Here is a 19,750-nt window from a genome sequence, read left to right as displayed (position 1 = left end):
TTGAAACTCAATCACATCCTGTCCTGATAGAAGGAACAGGCACCCCCTCCTGCCCTCACCCCCTTTGGCTGGAAGACAGGTGGGAAAAAAAAATAGGAGGTGTGCCCCCCGCTGCCAACTCCACCCTTCAGGTATCATCCCAGACCCTGAAACTTAGATTCCACAGACACAAGAAGATGACCGGAGAAACGCAGATGGGCTGAGAACTGCAGACCTTGTGGTGGATTTTGGGTGTAGACTCCTGCCTACTTCCATAGAACTCAACAATGTCAATCCTTCAGCTCATCTCATCACTGTGTGGCCTCCACAAACCCCGGAGGGTCATCAGGACTTCAAAAATCACCCTTAAGATAGAGGCACTATCTCCCTGCAGCTGCAGGCATCAAACACACAGATAAGTCCAGCCCAGCATCGTCCAGTTCCCATGCCAGACTGACTTCTCAGAGTGCCATCCAAAGGTACGCTTGCTCTGGGGTGTCAGCTCTGCCTCAAGTTTTGAGGGATCCAGGACTCACCGGAGCTGCAAGGCACCAATACCTGAAAAAAACCTCCAAAACCAAGTCCAGGCAGACTCCAACTTTACAGTGACTCAGCACCTGACGAGGGACCCACCTAAGCAGTGAACCAGCAGATCCAAAATTGTCGCTCCAAGGTGCCAGCCGCAGAATGTGAGGGTCACCTTTGCGTTCCTTTGCCCAGCTGCCCATCTGCACTGCACCCAGACGCCCCAGAGCCCTTGTGACCTCTACTCTCCCTTGACAGCCCTCAGACTTGCCTGTAAGTCCCCCTTTGCCTTGCTTTTACAGGTGGCTCCCTTGGTTCAGAGCACGCCAGTTACAAAGTCCGCTTCTCCCTTGTTTGCCGAGAAACCCAGGAAGCTCCACTGGCCTTGGCCTTGGCACTTTGGACCTTGGTCCTGAACCATCTGATTTCCAACAGGTTTACCACACAATAACCGTACTGCAGTGCTTTTACCAATTGCCTTTTTCCTTCCATAGGTAATGTATTGTGCGTAATTGCGCACAACTGTGATTACTGCATTTTAGTGTGGTTTATCATATTGCGAAAAGTATTTACCTTGTACCCAAAGTTCTTGGAATAAATAGTTATATAAAAAAGTACTATTTTCCTAATTTAATCTCAACCTCATTCCTTGAGTGTGTGTATCATTTATTCCCTCTGTGAGTACAACAAATGCTTAGCACCACCCTCTGAAAAGCCAACTGCTCGCCCAGACTACCAAAAAATATAGCGTTAGTATTTTAATTTTGCCTCTATAAACCAATAAGAGCCTCTTCGACCTCTCTGTACAGTGTACCCCCTTGTGGTACACTACATAGAGAAGTGGGTTTCCTGCACTAATGAAATAAAGCTGCCCAAAAGAACAACAGGCCTCTATTTTAACAGACATACAGGCCTCCACGGCAGGTAACTGGCAACCCAAGATAGGCTTGGCAAAAATTAACAGGTCTTGCTCTGCTTGGAAACAAAAAAAATGTTTTAAAGAACTATGATTTAAAAATATTGTATCCAATAGTGCTAAGTTAAAAGAGCAGGAGTTTCACCTAGGGACTTCAACCATCAGTCATTCATTGTCAGAAAATGAGCCTAAAAGAACTTGTGTTGTGTGGGTTACTAGAGTGGCACAACATTTGCATGGTACCAGATATTCCTACCGTGAGCATAGGAAATATTCAAAAGAGCATGAAATGTCATAGCCAGAGAAACGAAACAAGAGTTTCAGCTGTACCTGATAGCGTAGGTCATCCTATCGGGCCTCATGCACCTCATCATGCACAATTTTTGCAGGGATGTTTTATTCTTCCACTCCTTGGGGAATTTCTCTTTTTCTGGAGCTTCGGCTTCCACAATTTTTTTCCATCGTTTGGCAGAACCTTCCATATCAGCGTCTAAATTCTTGAACTCTTCCAGCTCACACAGCGCCTGGACCACAAAAGAGTATGGCACTATTTACTTTCACTTTTGATCATTTAACCCCTTAAGTGCTGCTGACGGCCAATGGTCGTCAGCAGCGCTACCTCCCCAGTGCTGCGCACGACCATTGAACGTCCATTCAGCACTAGTTCTAATGGACAGCGCAGCACTGGGGAGAAATGTTTACACGCAGCTAAGGTGTTAAAACTGCCACATGATTTGTTTACTAACAAGATATTACTCGCTATTCCAGAGACATCTCACCAATAAAACACAATTTTTCTCCCTTACAGGAGACTTTTAAACTCTCAATTAAGTACGAAAAATGAATTACTTGTCAAAAGAATTCTCCAATGAGGGATTCTTCCCAGATTCGTATTCTTAGATAAACATTTGGTAAAATGGAAGGCGAGTCTTTAGTACCACATCAAGCTAATGGAATAGTGTAAATGAACAAGTTACTTACCTTCAGTGGCGGCTGGTGACATTTGAAAGTGGCGAGGCGTAAACTTATTGTCGTACTGCACAATGGCGAGCAAGCGTACTGAGCGAGCCCGAACAACCTACAGGTTTTTTGGGGGGAAATTGTGAACAAATGATGCATTTTCAAGCAAATTTGAGGAGTTACCTTCGGTAATGCCTTATCTGGTAGAGACTGTATCTAGCTGCAGATTACGTACCTAAGAATTACCCTCAGGCATAATAATAATAATAATAGTAATAACAATGGTTATTATTATTATTATTATTATTAGTATTATTATTATCTAGCTGCAGATTCCTTACCTAAGAATTACCCTGAGGCATCAGATTGGATTAGGAAATGTTTAGGAAGCAGTACCCCTGCACTCCAGTAGTTGGCGTTGTTCTGCTCTATTTGGCATCATCTGCACAAGAAGTGGCGTGCGAGGTGCCTATATAGGTGCCACTTCAGTACACTGACATCAGTTTCTTTTTGTGACTTTCTATGCTAGGAGCGCAGAGCTAGGAAGAACACTGACCCCTGGTGTGCAAAACTAGTGACTTGAAAAGTGGGAAATCCTGTCCCTAGAAATCTGTTCACTGAGCGGGAAGAATGGGTGGGTCAATAAGGAATCCGCGGCTAGACAATCTTCACCAGAGAAGGTATTGCCGAAGGTAAGTAAATAGTTCATCTGATAGAGACTTCTAGGTGCAGATTCCTCACCTTAGACTAGATACCTAAGCAATACCTCCCTGGAGGTGTCTGCCAAACAATTTCAGACTAAAACGGTCCTGCAGAACCGAACAGGCAAAGTGCTCATCCTGACGGACCTGACTATCCATGCAGTGGTGTTTTTCAATGTGTGCAGAGAGGCCCACGTTACTGCCTGGCAGATATCCAGGACAGGGACTTTGCATGCTGATGCAGTGGTCGTAACCTTGGCTTGGCTCTGGTGGAATAAGTACACAAACCCTTAGGGGGTTGCTTTTTGGCCAATGCGTACCAGATGTTAATGCAGAGCATAATCCATCAGGAGGAGATGGTCTGCTTCTGCACCGCCTTTTCCTTATTCGCTCTGGTATACCCCACAAAAAGTTGTGGTCAAGTTAGAAAAACAATGCTCTTTTTGGGTACGGGTGGTGTAGTCTCTTTTTCTTTAGAGGGATGTGGCAGAGTGTAACAAGTAGGCAGGGTGATGGACTGACTGACATGAAAGGGAGTGATGACTTTCGGCAGAAAGGAAGCTCTAGTTTGCAGAACCAGCCTGTCTGGGTAGATGTCCGGTATAGAGGATTGGATGACAAAGCCTGAGATTCACGTTGAAAAAAAGGCCCATTTTGCAGTCACCCCAAATGTTTTGCCTTCCTCCTGCTACTTTTTGCTGAACTTGTTTTTGTTGGTCTTAGGACTCTGAGCCCTTTTCCACTGCTAACCAGTGCTAAAGTGCATGTGCTCTCTCTTCTACACGTGGAAATATTGGATCATACCCAATTGGCATGTTTAATTTACTTATAGTTTCAATTTTCCGGTTTAGTTTATTGATTCAGCTTTGCAGTAAAGCCAAACCGAAATAAAAACATGCTTACAATAAAATGCAAATTATACATAAAACTAAAAGAGAAAACATTCCTGTCCACATAATCCCTTTTACTAGCATTCCTCCTTTCTTTGTTTCAGGGAATCAAGGTGGTATCTGCTTAGCTTAAGGCGCCTTAAAGGACAAACAGTAAAAGCTGCATTGCTTCCCTCAATGACAAAACTATGTCCTCTGTCCTTTGCTACAACACAGACAAATTATAGATAAGCTCCATAGCGTGCCACAATGAGTCAAGTCATGAACGTATTAAAAAAAAATTGAGAACGCCTGTGTAAATGGCGCTTACCCAAGAAATAAAATATCTAACTATAATAAAAAACTGAGTCTATTATTGAATGATTCACGAGTCTAAAAGGTGGTGTGGTAGCTATTCAACAGGCAGGAGGGAAAGCTAAAAATGATTTAAAAACATGCCAACCAAGGCTTTAAAGGGTTGAGCCTAAAAATATTGCATGAGCAGGAACAGCAAAAGGCGCAACCGTGCAAAGGCAGGATTAGTTAGGAGGGATCTATATCCATGCAACGTGCAAAATAAAACGCTGGATTCAATTGCCAGCATAGGCAGCTAAAAGCTATTATATTAGCCTTACAAACTCGTATCTGCAAAAACCACAAAAAGTGCAACAAAGGTTAGTTAGAGAAGATCTTGTATAAATATCCGTGCAGCAGCAGGCAGAATAGAGTGCTATACGCAGTTGCCATCATGGGCGGTTGTCAGCTTTAGACTAAGTGCAATGACCGGCTGATGTGACATACTTCTAAAACGAGAGAGTGTTTGTGCAGGACAACTAAGGTACATCCGTACAAGGCAAATCCTTTTAAGAAGGAAAATGTATCGGCACCGAAAGCCCTTTCTACTTCTATGCCGCCTTATAAAGCCAGAACAAGACCTCCTCTACTGCTCAGTTGTGAGGTAGCACACGTGAGCTCCAAACCTACCCATCAAACAAGGTACAAGTGCTATTTGAATCTATGAACAACCGTTAACAACAGATTTTCCCCCGACATCAAACCGGTGCTCTGGACATGAAGAACATTTAACTGTTAATAATAATAGCGATCGGCTCCGTTGCATCGCTTTCTTAAGGAATGTTGCACTTCTTCCTCTGTGATGTAACCAATCATCTTCCTTTCCAGACAATGGAAATAGCCTGGTAGATCTCATCAGTTATCTAGCACACTGAAAGGGCTTCCTCACAACTAGGCCTGGGCAGAGTTTGCCGAGTTGCACTACGCGCAACTCCGCATAGTCGCCAAAAATTCTGCCACTCTGCGCAGAGATCCGCTAACGGGCGGAGTTTGCCGGCACAACGTGCGCTTTGCGTGGGGAAGAGTGAAGTGCGTCCTCATGCTCAAAATCGTGCGCGAACGCACCACGTGGTTTTCTGCTCTTTGTTATGGTGTTGGGTCTAAATCTCAATCTCTGTAATCCTGCTCCTTTAAAACTCATCTACCCCTCAGTTTTATTAGGTCGAGGACCGAAGGCTGCGCTTGCGCAGTCTCTGGTGGGAGATTGAATGTTTTTAGGTATGGGGGATTGAACCCGCCTCTCTCCACCATTGGCTGGCTTCCTAAACGGAGGCCAGCCATTGGAGGAGAGGCGCATCACTCCGTTCAAGCCCCGTCTCTTTCGGATTTGGGGGCGTGTTTTTTGCGTTCTTTGTACCTGTGAAGTCATCCGTCACTCAGAACGCCAAAAACACGCCCCCAATTCCGAAATTTTCGGAGCTTTGCAGCCGTTTTGACGCTCTTTCGCTGTCGTTTCCTGCTGTTTTCTGTCCCACCCAAGCCTGTCTCTCTTCTATGACTCTCTTTCGCTCTCTTTCCCTGCTGTTTTCTGTCCCACCCTTGCCTGTCTCCCTTCCCCCTCATATCCACTCACATTTCCCTGTTTCTCCATCCCTGCTTCGGTGTCCCCATCTCTGTTCCTCTGTCTCTACCTCCCTGCGCCGCTCCTTCCACGTCTCCTCCCTCTTCTCCCTACCGTCTCTCCTCCCCCTGTTGTTTCGCCAGCCGCCTGCAGCCCAACTGCTCGCCTCATCCCTCCGGATGGGCTGCGTGTATCTCACCGGAGCTGGTCCTGTCGCTGGCACGGTCTGGGGGAGACCGCGGTCGGTTGGCCATAGACACCGTCCCGCTTTGTGCGTGTTTTTTTTCTTCCTGGTAGTGGCGGCGGGGAGCAGAGCCGTGGGACCTCGGATCGGATGCACCCCAGGCACGGGCTCACAGCTGTTATTATTCACAGAGCTCTGATGATGCACCTCAGACACGGGGCTGACGCAGTTATTATTCACACAGCTCTGATGATGCACCTCACGCACGGGGCTGACGCAGTTATTATTCACACAGCTCTGATGATGCACCTCGGGCACGGGCTCTGATGATGCACCTCAGGCACGGGCTCACAGCTGTTATTATTCACACAGCTCTGATGATGCACCTCAGGCACCGGGCTGACGCAGTTATTATTCACACAGCTCTGATGATACACCTCAGGCACGTGGCTGACGCTGTTATTATTCACACAGCTCTGATGATGCACCTCCGGCACGGGTCTGACGCAGGTATTATTCACACAGCTCTGATGATACACCTCAGGCACGGGGCTGACGCTGTTATTATTCACACAGCTCTGATAATGCACCTCACGCACGGGGCTGACGCTGTTATTATTCACACAGCTCTGATGATGCACCTCCGGCACGGGGCTGACGCAGGTATTATTCACACAGCTCTGATAATGCACCTCACGCACGGGGCTGACGCTGTTATTATTCACACAGCTCTGATGATACACCTCAGGCACGGGGCTGACGCTGTTATTATTCACACAGCTCTGATAATGCACCTCATGCACGGGGCTGACGCTGTTATTATTCACACAGCTCTGATGATGCACCTCAGGCACGGGGCTGACGTTATTATTATTCACACAGATCTGATGAGGCACCTCAGGCACGGGCTCACAGCTGTTATTATTCACACAGCTCTGATGATGCACCTCAGGCACGGGCTGACAGCTGTTATTATTCACACAGCTCTGATGATGCACCTCAGGCACGGGGCTGACTCAGCTATTATTCACTCAGCTCTGATGATGCACCTCAGGCACAGGGCTGCCTGCAGTTATTATTCACACAGCTCTGATGATGCACCCAGGCACGGGCTCACAGCTGTTATTATTCACACAGCTCTGATGATGCACCTCACGCACGGGGCTGACGCAGTTATTATTCACACAGCTCTGATGATGCACCTCACGCACGGGGCTGACGCAGGTATTATTCACACAGCTCTGATGATGCACCTCAGGCACGGGCTCACAGCTGTTATTATTCACACAGCTCTGATGATGCACCTCAGGCACGGGGCTTACACAGTTATTATTCACACAGCTCTGATGATGCACCTCAGGCACAGGGCTGCCTGCAGTTATTATTCACACAGCTCTGACGATGCACCTCAGGCACGGGCTCACAGCTGTTATTATTCACACAGCTTTGATGATGCACCTCAGGCATGGGGCTGACGCAGTTATTATTCACACAGCTCCGATGATGCACCTCAGGCACGGGCTCACAGCTGTTATTATTCACACAGCTCTGATGATGCAACTCAGGTACGGGGCTGATGCAGTTATTATTCACACAGCTATGATGATGCACCTCAGGCATGGGGCTGACACAGTTATTATTCACACAGCTCTGATGATGCACCTCAGACATGGGCTCACAGCTGTTATTATTCACACAGCTCTGATGATGCACCTCAGGCACGGGGCTGACACAGTTATTATTCACACAGCTCTGATGATGCACCTCAGGCAAGGGGCTCACAGCTGTTATTATACACACAGCTATGATGATGTGGTGTGTGCAGAGTGTTTAGGGCAGAGGGCTGAGGGCAGAGTGCAGAGGGCAGAGTGCTGAGGGTTGAGGGCAGAGGGCAGAGGGCAGAGTGTTGAGGGCAGAGTGCAGAGTGATGAGGGAAGAGGGCAGAGTGTTGAGGGCAGAGTGTTGATGGCAGTGTTGAGGGCAGAGTGCAGAGTGTTGAGGGCAGAGTGTTGAGGACAGAGGGCAGAGTGTTGAGGGCAGAGGGGAGAGTGTTGAGGGCAGAGTGTTGAGTGCAGAGTGTTGAGGGCAGAGGGCTGAGTGTTGAGGGCAGAGTGTTGAGGGCAGAGGGCAGAGTGTTGAGGGCAGAGTGTTGAGGGCAGAGTGCAGAGGGCAGAGTGCTGAGGGCATAGGGCAGAGTGCTGAGGGCAGAGGGCAGAGTGTTGAGGGCAGAGGGCAGAGTGTTGATGGCAGACTGTAGGGCAGAGTGTTGAGGGCAGAGGGCTGAGTGTTGAGGGCAGAGGGTTGAGGGCAGAGTATTGAGGGCAGAGGGCAGAGGGCAGAGTGTTGAGCGCAGAGGGCAGAGTGTTGAGGGCAGTAAGTGCGTCGGTTTGTGAACATATATATTTTGAATATTTTACAGTATCCGGTTTCCACCAAATTTGTCAGGGCCAAAGTGCAGGATTAAACAAATCTGTACATTTCCATTCAGGTGATCGTTTGCTAATGCCTGGTACTCATTTTTGGTTTCACCTGTATAGCACTTGCACTGTGCTTGAGAAAACGATTGTGTTTAATATAAACCTACAAGGGACTTATATCCTGCCTCACTCTCTCACTATAGAATACTCACTCTTTCACTTTTTACTACTCGCTCTCTAATACTCTTTACTAATAACTCTCTCTTACTCACTATCAACTACTCACTCTACTACTTACTCTGTGTGTGGGTGCTAATGCAATAGGTCTCGCATATGCAAACGATTAAGCTATTGGCAATGTAAATGACAATGCCATTTATTTATGATTTAAAATAAAAAATAAAAATAAGGGGCAATGCCAATAGCTCTACCTTTAATAATGCCGAGACCATTGCATTGAAAATGCTTGTCCTCCTAGGTCTCCGAAATCTGTAGATGTGGGCAAACGTGAACTGTTTCCAAGCTGCAGTGAGGGAAATGAATACTCCTCACATACACTGTAGCTCCAGTATAAGCTACTCTTGTCAGCACTGATAGTTTCCTGACTGTATACACAGCTGGATTTATCCATCTGGAAGAACAACTCTGGGCTTGAAGCCCTTGAGCTTCTGTGAAGACACCTATAGACAGAGATTTCCAAAAACTCATGCAGACATTATAGCTTCCTTCTCCAGCCTTTGATTGTTTCTTCGCCAGGTTTGCCCCTTCATAAATCTCCCTGAAATCTAATCACAAAAATATCAACTTTTATCAAGTGCATTCACGTGTCTTGCGACCTCTCACTCCTTGAATCTGATACCAGCCCCATCTGTGTATTTCTTCAGATCCATGTTTGAATTATGCTCCCTAACCTTAAGTAGCACACAGCAACATCTGTCCCATGCAGTTTCATTCACTCTACTGAGTCTTTTAAAATCTTAACATAGGGCACACCTTCCTCATGATTCTCTAAAAAAATGCTAAAACTGAGGCTAAACTGAATGTATTCTTCTGAAACCCAAACCTCCCATTGGTACCACAAATGGTGGGATTCTTATAGAGCTCAGCTTGGTGACACTTTGGTGATGAATTGTATGAAAAGTCAGTGTATCGTATATAATGCTGAATGGGTGGCGATCCACATGTATCCTCTGAGGTTTATGGTCTACACATATGCGCCAAAACCTGCCTAGAGATTTCAATACATTCTGCAATCGTTGTTCACCTTTGGCTGGTTTTCAATACCAGACTTCAAAATCCCTCATATCTCCATTAAAACAATATCCCTGTTTTGTCAACCGGGTATACCATGTTTGGGGAATCTCTCTTCTTGGTATTATTTATTTACATTTATGCACTTTTTATAGAGTTGTCTCTACCAGAGAGGGTGTCCGCATCCGGTAAATATAACTGAGGTCAAACTTCATCTTTTAGGTATAAGAAGCATGAAACCACTAAGCATGAAACATTCCATGGTTATGCAGAAGGGGTAAATCCGAGAAGTCGAGGAAGAAAGGAGGACAAGAAGCGATAAGGAGGGAAGGGAAATGGCTGATGTAGTCGACACAGGTAGGTTGGAGGAAAGAAGTGGAAGGGTACAGAGGATACCAAGTGGAGAATATATGGAATCAAGTTGAGGAGAACCAGCTAAGGAGATGGGAAAAACCAGAGAGCCAATAGTAGGCAGGAGTGGTTTGAGAAGAGAGAAGTACCACAGTAAGTAAGGGTAGATTGAGGAAAGAGTGTGGAATTAGGAGTCACAGCTTGAGAAAGGAGAAGCCAAGTGAGAGGTAGTCTGAGGAGGATGAGCTGGAGAGGAAGCAATGGGGATAGCCAATGCAGGTGAGATTGCTCATTCAACAGGAAAAGCTTGAAGACGTGTATCTTAAAGTTTTTTTTGAAAAAAAAAAATAGGAAATTAGCCAAAACGTAACCCAAAACAGACACGGAGAAGAGGCATGTTCTCCAAATTGCACATCTTGTGTGAAAAGGCTTCCATATTCCCATTCCAAATGTTCCTAAATGCCTGTTTGTAAACTAGTGCACACCCTTGGAACCCACTCCCCCACTGATCTATCCATGCGTAAGTCCTTCTCAGATGTACCCTCACTCACAGTTGGGAATCCAAGCCTGATGTACAAAGATGGGTAACTAAGTAGACTTTTTCCCTCCAAGTGAATTAATCAGTCACGGTGTTAAATGTCCATTAGCAGGGATTCGCATACTGTATGAGGTAGGAGCCCTTTCGCGGCTCCCTGTCCATGACTTTGAATGAAGGGATGGCTTGGCTAGGGTTTGGACTTGATTTGTCCCTGAATTACCCTACACATGTTTGTACCACTATTCAGATCTGTACAACCTTTTGAAAGGTTGCACATGTGCCTGAAAATTCTGCAGCAACTGACCAGTGTTGAAGAATTTTTGCAAAGGTCAGTGGCTTTTGCATGGAGGCTTCGGTCTGTTTATAGAAATCATGTCTGTCTGTCTGTGGCTGCTGGTGGCAGCCCCCCCGCTGAGAAGATAAGGAGTGGCCATGGTCGAGGGCTTTTGTTCTGCTGTCAGTTCAGTTCAATAATCTGTTATTGGCGTGACATATGAGGTTAAATCTGTTACCATACCAACTCAAAATTAGAGGTTTTGCACTATTTTAACAGCTGGATTTTGAATCTCTGGCAAGATTACTATCCGACAAACATTGTGATGCCTTTTCTGCCAACTCTTCATTTTCTCCCAATAGCTGAATACATGTTTTTCATTTCATTTAAATATTTGTATATAAAAATATGCTTCAGAAGCTTGCTGTTTTGGGGACAGGAGTCTTAGCATTGTGCAGTCATCTTCTCCATCATACCTTTTATTGCTGACCTGCACAATTTTCTTCATCTGTGAATTTGTCTCTCGGAGGCCCCTAGAAGATGCTCTATATGTTTCGACATTTCACCGGCAGAGGACAAGGGCCTGGTGAGTACATTCAAAGTGTAACCCTAACCATAGTAGATGGATGCTTCTGTCTCCCCACCAGAGTAGGGTAGAATTACTTTGTAGCCACTTATACTGAGGAGCTCATGTGATTTTAGCTTTGCCCTGGGGAGGTAGTATGCTGACCCCTCCAGGTAATATCTATGCTGTCCCCCTTAATCCCTTGAGCTGTTTCTAAGCAATGTCACTAACTTGTTATTTTACCCAATTTACTAGTACACAGTCCACTGATCTCAAATGGATGGAAGGCTAAGCTGGCCTTGCTGAAAATCAGCCTCACTACCTGAAGATGAATATAGAGTGACAAACACATCATATATTCAGTTAGGAGTGAGACGTGGCATGTTATGTATGTTGGTTTTATTGCAGGTCTCATGAGTGTGAGGTCACTCCACCTATACGAGCAGGTCTTCTGTGAATAGGCGTTGCAGAGGAGATTGTGGATGATTGCTGTTATTAGTGTTGGATTTTTCCTATCAATAAGTGAGTATTATATAATTAAATGTTTATCCATAAATATGGGTCTGTGACAGTTCTTAACATAGGAGAAGACTGATTGATTGTTGTTTATTTATTGTCTCCATTGTAGCGGTCCAGCTTATTTTAGCACCTCTCCCAGCGTGATCCATACCTCGGAAATATATGCACACTATGTAACACTCTCTGGTCAGGCGTGGCCTGAGAGCATAAATAAAGGGGCCGAGGTCGCTTGGGACTTCCGGCCGGTACCCAGCATCTGTGTGTGCATGTCTATTGTTATACTTCTGCGGCACCTGCCATCCTAGAGCGTCACATGCGAGGGCCTACCTTCTCAGGCGTGACACTGGAGACGAGGGTGGGATAACAATGCCCCAACAATTGAAGTGAAATGCTCCTGGTTGACTCAGCCCGCCGGAAGGATACCCAGAGCTGTGCGGTGCGGGCGGCGCATCAGCGCGGGACCGAAAGAGCAGTGTCGGCGGAGAACCTACTGAGCCTTATCAACTGAACACAGCGCGGCGGTGCTCCCAGTGAGAAACTGGTTGAGCCCGCGCTAGTATGGAGAGTGCGCGCATGGGCACATATATATTTTGAATATTTTACAGTATCCGGTTTCCACCAAATTTGTCAGGGCCAAAGTGCAGGATTAAACAAATCTGTACATTTCCATTCAGGTGATCATTTGCTAATGCCTGGATTTATATCCTGCCTCACTCTCTCACTATAGAATACTCACTCTTTCACTTTTTACTACTCGCTCTCTAATACTCTTTACTAATAACTCTCTCCTACTCACTATCAACTACTCACTCTACTACTTACTCTGTGTGTGGGTGCTAATGCAATAGGTCTCGCATATGCAAACGATTAAGCTATTGGCAATGTAAATGACAATGCTATTTATTTATGATTTAAAATAAATAAAAAATAAGGGGCAATGCCAATAGCTCTACCTTTAATAAGGCCGAGACCATTGCATTGTAAATGCTTGTTTTTATATTAGTGTGTCCCTGTGTTTGTGTATTTTATGTTTTTGGGTAAAAAATGTGTTTTTCGTGACTTTTTCTATTTTGTTTATTATTTCCCCTTAATTCCGTATTTCTTCTTTACTTTCCCTGCCTTTTCCTTCTTTTCTTCTACCCCTCCTAGTGCCATGTCAGAGGTGTGGCCTACTTGCAGGTGGTGCCGCCGCCCAGATTTGCAGCCTCGGGCTCAATTGGGAGAGGAGGAGGTGGCAGCACTCATTTTATTTGTGCAGCACCATCTCCCTTCCATGCTGGCAGCAGGCCGGGTAGTGGATACACCATGCGGGAGCGTAGTCGGCACAGGGGAATGGTGCACCAGTGAATGTAGCGCACAAGCCAGGTTAGGCAGACGCACCGCTGGGCGGACATTTTGGACTGGGAACAGGACCTGCTAGGCATCAAGATTCCGGGGCTAAGTTAGTATTAATTGTTTGTTGTGTTTGTATTCTACAATGCCAGGTTAGGCTGACGCACCGCTGGGCGGACATTCTGGACTGGGAACAGGACCTGCTAGGCATCAAGATTCCAGGGCTAAGTTAGTATTAATTGTTTGTTGTGTTTGTATTCTACAATGCTAACATTTTATTTCAAATAGCATACTGCTCTCACTCAAAGGAATGCTATGTTTAGTTTACACCGGTATATTATTGTGTGATCCAGTTTTTAGTTTCTGCTAGGCAGGTGCTCACTCAGTGCTACCTAGACGTTCTCATCATAGGCGCTCCATTTGGCTGATCAATTAAGAAACCATTTCAGACTGTTCTCCTGTCACTATAGTGAATCAGTGAGTAGTGCTTTTTCTCTGTGAATTTGTTTATGTAGCTCGTACAGTTTCAAGGTATATCTTTCACAACAATGTGAAGTATGCATCTATGCATTTCAAAAAAGGGAGTCTGAGTTGGTCCATCAATGAGAAATGGGAAAAGAATCAAAGATAATTCACTGCTATGCATTAGTTCCAAATGTAGTTTTTGTTAAGGAAATTTGGAATAGGGATTTCAAGATTAATATGGGGGACTCAATGGTAGTCAATAGACTCAAGTCAAAACTAATAGTACTATAGGCGATCTGTTTTAGAGAAGTACAATGTGACTGTTTTTCTGTAGGAGGCTGGCTTAGTACATGGTGCACACGTATTTAAGCAAAGCACCCTGCACTAATCCAGACGATCTTTATGATGATTTTAGTGGCCTTGGACAATCCTAGAACGCTCTCTAAGTGTTGATGCGGAGAGCAGCCTCCAGGCTGAGTCCAGAAGGGGTGTTACGCGGCTTGTTTTCCAGAACTAATCATAGAATGTAGGTTAAACGAAAAAGAACCACACAGTGTAGTTATAAAAATAAGTATATTTATTATACATACTCACTAACACACTGGTATATCTCCTAACCAGAGATATCAACACAATACATCACATGTAAACAGGTAAGTAAGCACAAATACACAGTGGTCTCCAGGGAGAGGCCAAACCATATACTAAATAAGTAGAATGCAAACTGTGACTGAAGTCGGGACTTGGACAGGAGACTCAGATGGGCTGGGGACACAAGGAACCACCTGAGGTAAGTACCCAGGAATCCCATGGAGGCTGTGTGCAGAGTGGAAACACAGCTGAGTACTTAATTCAAGTCAATGGGAAAGTCACGGTTGCAGTTTTCAAGAGAAGGACACTTAACAGTGGACCCTGAAGAAACCAATTGGAAGACAGAATGTTGGAGAGTGTGTGGATGCCACAAGAACCAGGATACCTACACCAGGGAAGCCGGGTGCATAGGTGTGAAGTGACTTCAGAAACCGCTGTAGACCACAATGGAGGACTTCAGGAAAGATGCCGCTGGCGAAGAAGGTAAAAGAGTGCAGGGGAATCCCAGTGTGGATTCTTGAAGTGAAGAACTGCTATTAGAGGGGACAGAGTTAATGCAACTCAGAGGTGGCCAGGAGGCATGGAAGAGGAATGACCACTGATGACAGAACATGCAGGAGTGATGACGGCAATCTTGTTGTTACAGCTCTGAGGACCAGGCGATGCTGTGGAGGACCAGGAGCCATTCACGAGCAGTCCCATGCCAGTAGTTGAAAACCATGGGGTCGGTGTCTAGCGGGATCACCAACAAGCCTTGGCAGCAGCAACAGACATGGTAAACAAAAATAGAGCAAAGTTGGGCACAGCAAGGTCCAAGGGATTCACAAATTGCGGGAGAGTCAGTGTGGGCTACGAGCAAGCAGGGGAGCCCACTGAAGCCAAAGCAGACCCTAAAGAGGACCCACAGGCCAAAGGCCCATGAGTCCCAAGAGTACCTCGAGCAGCTCACCAAAGATGCAGGCCCACAGTGCAGAAGATGCAGTGAGGATGAATATCTTGAAAGGAAGAGATGCTGGAGCTTTTTGTAGCCCACAAATCTCTGGAGTACAAAGCCAACAACCCTTGGCAACTGCAAGTCAACACAGAGCACAGGGGTTCTGTTCCAGTGGTTCTGACGAGGGATACTGGCCGCAAACTTGCTGAGAGGACAGGTCAGGCCTCATGGGAGTTGCAGAACCACCACTTGTGTTGCTGAGCCTTTTGGAGTCCATAGGACGTCAGGAGCAACAGACCAGTCAGCTTTGTTGCCATGCCGGCAGATGCAGAGGAGTGACTCCTTCACTCCTATAGAGATTCCTTCGGGTACGTTTGATGTCCAGAGGCCTAGAGAGGAACCTGGATTGAAGCACAGGAGACAAATTAGACCTGCAAAACAGCAAGACCAGGAGCAGCTGGAGTCCAAGGTGCCCAGAAGGTCGAAGTTCAAGTGTTTTTCGGTTTTAATCTTGCCCCACGACTAATCTGAAGAGCAACCCACAGGTAAGCCCTTAAGTATCCTAGGGAAAGGGTTGTAATGATTCAAGGGTCCCTCCCAAAGGAGGGGCTGGGTAGAGGGGTGGATAGTCACATTCCTTTGTCCAGTTTTGCACGTGAGTGGGAGCCAAGGGCTCACTGAACTGGCTTAAATTGGAGTATGCAAGGAGGTTACCAAATGTGCCCTGCAAAGCAGTGTACACCCCCACCCTGGCCCAATACAGTAAGTCCTGTCTGGGAGGTGGTCAAACCTCCCTGTGACATGAAACCTATTGTTCTACCTTCCCTTGCTCGAGTTAAGCTCAGCAGGAGGAAGACAGAATCAAGTCTGGGGTCAGCAGGAGCTGACCCCAGACCTGAACTGCCAAGCCATGCCTTCCATGGACCGAAAACAAGCTTCCGAGGACCGGTTTCTGGCATTCCAGACGTCTTCAGCCCGGCTTGCTTGAATCCAGTGGTGTGGAGAGCATGGGACTCACGTCTGAGCATACCCATCCCACTCGGGGTGATAATTGCAAAAACCACAGTTGATGGACAGAATGCAGAACAATGCTTCCGGGAAGCAATGCCATCCCTGGCATTCCGGTCCAGGGAAGGTATGGCTTGGCAGTTCGGGCTGGACTGTTCCCATGAGGCACAGAGTCAGACTGATTTGCATATGGCCATGTCTGAACTGGGGTGGTGTGGAGTGCAAGAAAACGATGGATTTAGGCCCAGATCTCTGTTTTGGGGTGAATGTATGACATTGTTCTGCATTCTGTCCATCAACTGTGGTTTTTGCATTTGTCACCCCGAGTGGGATGGGTATGCTCAGACGTGAGTCCCATGCTCTCCACACCACTGGATTCAAGCAAGCTGGGCTGAAGACGGCTGGAATGCCAGAAACCAGGCCCGGAAGTTTGTTTCCGGTCCAGGGAAGGCATGGCTTGGCAGTTCGGGCTGGACTGTTCCCATGAGGCACAGGGTCAGACTGATTTGCATATGGCCATGTCTGAACTGGGGTGTTGTGGAGTGCAAAAAAACGATGGATTTAGGCCCAGATCTCTGTACTGGGGTGAATGTATGACATTGTTCTGCATTCTGTCCATCAACTGTGGTTTTGCATTTGTCACCCCGAGTGGGATGGGTATGCTCAGACGTGAGTCCCATGCTCTCCACACCACTGGATTCAAGAAAGCCGGGCTGAAGACGGCTGGAATGCCAGAAACCGGTCCTCGGAAGCTTGTTTCTGGTCCAGGGAAGGCATGGCTTGGTAGTGCGGGTTGGACTGTTCCCATGAGGCACAGGGTCAGACTGATTTGCATATGGCCATGTCTGAACTGGGGTGGTGTGGAGTGCAAATAAACGATGGATTTAGGCCCATATCTCTGTACTGGGGTGAATGTATGACATTGTTCTGCATTCTGTCCATCAACTGTGGTTTTCCATTTGTCACCCCGAGTGGGATGGATATGCTCAGACGTGAGTCCCATGCTCTCCACACCACTGGATTCAAGCAAGCCGGGCTGAAGACAGCTGGAATGCCAGAAACCAGTCCCGGAAGCTTGTTTCCGGTCCAGGGAAGGCATGGCTGGGCAGTTCGGGCTGGACTGTTCCCATGAGGCACAGGGTCAGACTGATTTGCATATGGCCATGTCTGAACTGGGGTGGTGCGGAGTGCAAAAAAACGATGGATTTAGGCCGAGATCTCTGTACTGGGGTGAATGTATGACATTGTTCTGCATTCTGTCCATCAACTGTGGTTTTTGCATTTTTCACCCCGAGTGGGATGGGTATGCTCAGACGTGAGTCCCATGCTCTCCACACCACTGGATTCAAGCAAGCCGAGCTGAAGACGGCTGGAATGCCAGAAACCGTTCCTCGGAAGCTTGTTTCCAGTCCAGGGAAGGCATGGCTTGGCAGTTCGGGCTGGACTGTTCCCATGAGGCACAGGGTCAGACTGATTTGCATATGGCCATGTCTGAACTGGGGTGGTGTGGAGTGCAAAAAAACGATGGATTTAGGACCAGATCTCTGTACTGGGGTGAATGTATGACATTGTTCTGCATTCTGTCCATCAACTGTGGTTTTTGCATTTGCCAATTGGGAAGGTACCAAAGTACTTTCCACTGTCAAATTTATGGAGAATGCACAGTGACTGGGGTCCTGATTAGCAGAATCCCTTTGAGACTAGTCATAAAACAAGAACACCAGCAAAAAGCGGGGGTAACCATGAAAGCAGATCCTACTTTCCTACAGGTTGTCCTAAGGTTGTGGAGATTATTAACTGAATCAATAATCTAATTTTTGTTATCTTCTTAATTTCTTACATCAGCACCCAAGGTCAAGAAAAGCAATGTTGTCAGGGGTCCGGGAGAAGCTGGTCAGCCGGCGGCAACCACCAGCGCCGCTGCCGTGGGCTCTGCTGACTCCAGTAAGTCCTAATATTTATTATTATTATTATTTCACTAATGTTAGATTTTATGATTGTTGTGGACTTCTTAGGATAGAATCTTGGGGTATTGGAATGTTGGTGTTGTCTATTGTCAAGATTCAGAGTGTAGTCATTAGTAATCTAGTATTATAAATAAAAGTCACCATTTATGTTTGTTGAGAACGCTTTTTTTTTCCTGCTCATGATCTAACTTAGTTGAGTTCCCAAGAGAGTGTCCATGGTCATCATAGACCCCTCCCCCCACCCTTAAAGTAGTGTGCTACTGTCTCATTCATTTATAGTTATTAAGCATGGGCTAAAAATTTGTTCCACGCGCGGAATTTGCAGATTTTCTGCGATTTTGCGATCCGCGAATCTCGCAAAATCGCGGTAAAATCCGCGAATCAGCGGGACAAATTTTCAGCCAAGCATTTACAGGGTTACAGCAGCAGGTGCAGAAGTTGAAGCTAATTTTTTGTAACCTTTTACAAAAGGGTTACAAAGAAATTAACTTCAACTTGGGCACCTGCTGCTGTAAGCCTATAAGTGCAGTTCTGCCAAGTGTGACTCTAACGCATTTCAATGCGGTGTTCCGCATCACCACACTGAAATGCATTGTTACGCATTTTTAATGCCACCTCTGTGCCCCTACACGCCGACTCTGCTGCTCCCCGCAGGCTTGCCAGCAGCTCTGGCTCAGACTGTTTTGTTAATAAACAGTTAACTATCTGCTCAGCACATGCTGAGAGTTTGTCTGTGCTACAAATACAATGTTGCAAATCATCCGCCCTTCTGTTGAATCCTGCCCACAGCGCGGCTGTCAGTCACTGACCGACACTGCCGAACCATGACCCGGGGGCGGGCTCTGCCCTCAGCAGTAGTTGCTACCACTGCGGGTGTGTGGTACCGTGGATGGGGTGGGGGGGTGGGGTTGATATCCGGGATGTGACCTCACCTCTGCCAAGTCGTCACGTCCGGAAGAGTAAGTGAGGTTCAGAAGTGGCGGGGGACTCAACGTGGTAGTGTGCTGCTCTGCCCAGCCCTGCTGCTAAATAACCCAGCGGGAGGCCTGCAAGTGGCCCCTGTGCGTCATCATGTCACCGCTGACAGTTCAGGCGAGGCTGCGCTTGGGGCAGTGCAGTGATGGGCCCAGCTGGAGGGACCAGGAGATCACCGTGGTAATCATAATTGCATTGAAATCTACTCGGAGTTGCACTACAATTTGTTTAATGAAACGGAAATGACAGGGCACGCAATTGATCGCGTTTACAGTGGAGTGCACAGAACTCCAGAGGTCATCTGGATCTTTAAAAACTGTTTAAGTGCTGCTGACGGTGGCAATGTTGTACTTGACCTGTGCTGCCTCGTACCCGTGGGTCAAGGGGTCCCCTGTTAGTTGGGTAATGCTATGCAGACCGTCACTTCTCCTACTAAAACATCGAGTAGAGGGTCTGCCACCAAGTCTTTGCTCGGCTTGCCCAGATTGTTCATTTCTACCAGGAGGTGTTCATA

General features: G+C 46.7%; 1 protein-coding gene across 1 annotated transcript in view; it reads right to left on the bottom strand.

The window, feature by feature from the left end:
- The window catches only part of DNAH17 (dynein axonemal heavy chain 17), a 15,539,113-nt gene that overhangs the window by 1,629,520 nt on the left and 13,889,843 nt on the right, over positions 1–19,750 (bottom strand). Inside the window, exon 72 of the mRNA XM_086931082.1 lies at positions 1,751–1,944. Coding sequence (XP_086787208.1) covers positions 1,751–1,944 — 194 coding nt within the window. The remainder of the gene's footprint in view (positions 1–1,750; positions 1,945–19,750) is intronic.

The sequence above is a fragment of the Lissotriton vulgaris genome, chromosome 7 (assembly GCF_964263255.1).
Source record: "Lissotriton vulgaris chromosome 7, aLisVul1.2, whole genome shotgun sequence".
Taxonomy (NCBI): domain Eukaryota; kingdom Metazoa; phylum Chordata; class Amphibia; order Caudata; family Salamandridae; genus Lissotriton; species Lissotriton vulgaris.
Note: the sequence above shows the minus strand (reverse complement) of the source record. Positions and strands in the feature narration are given on the sequence as shown.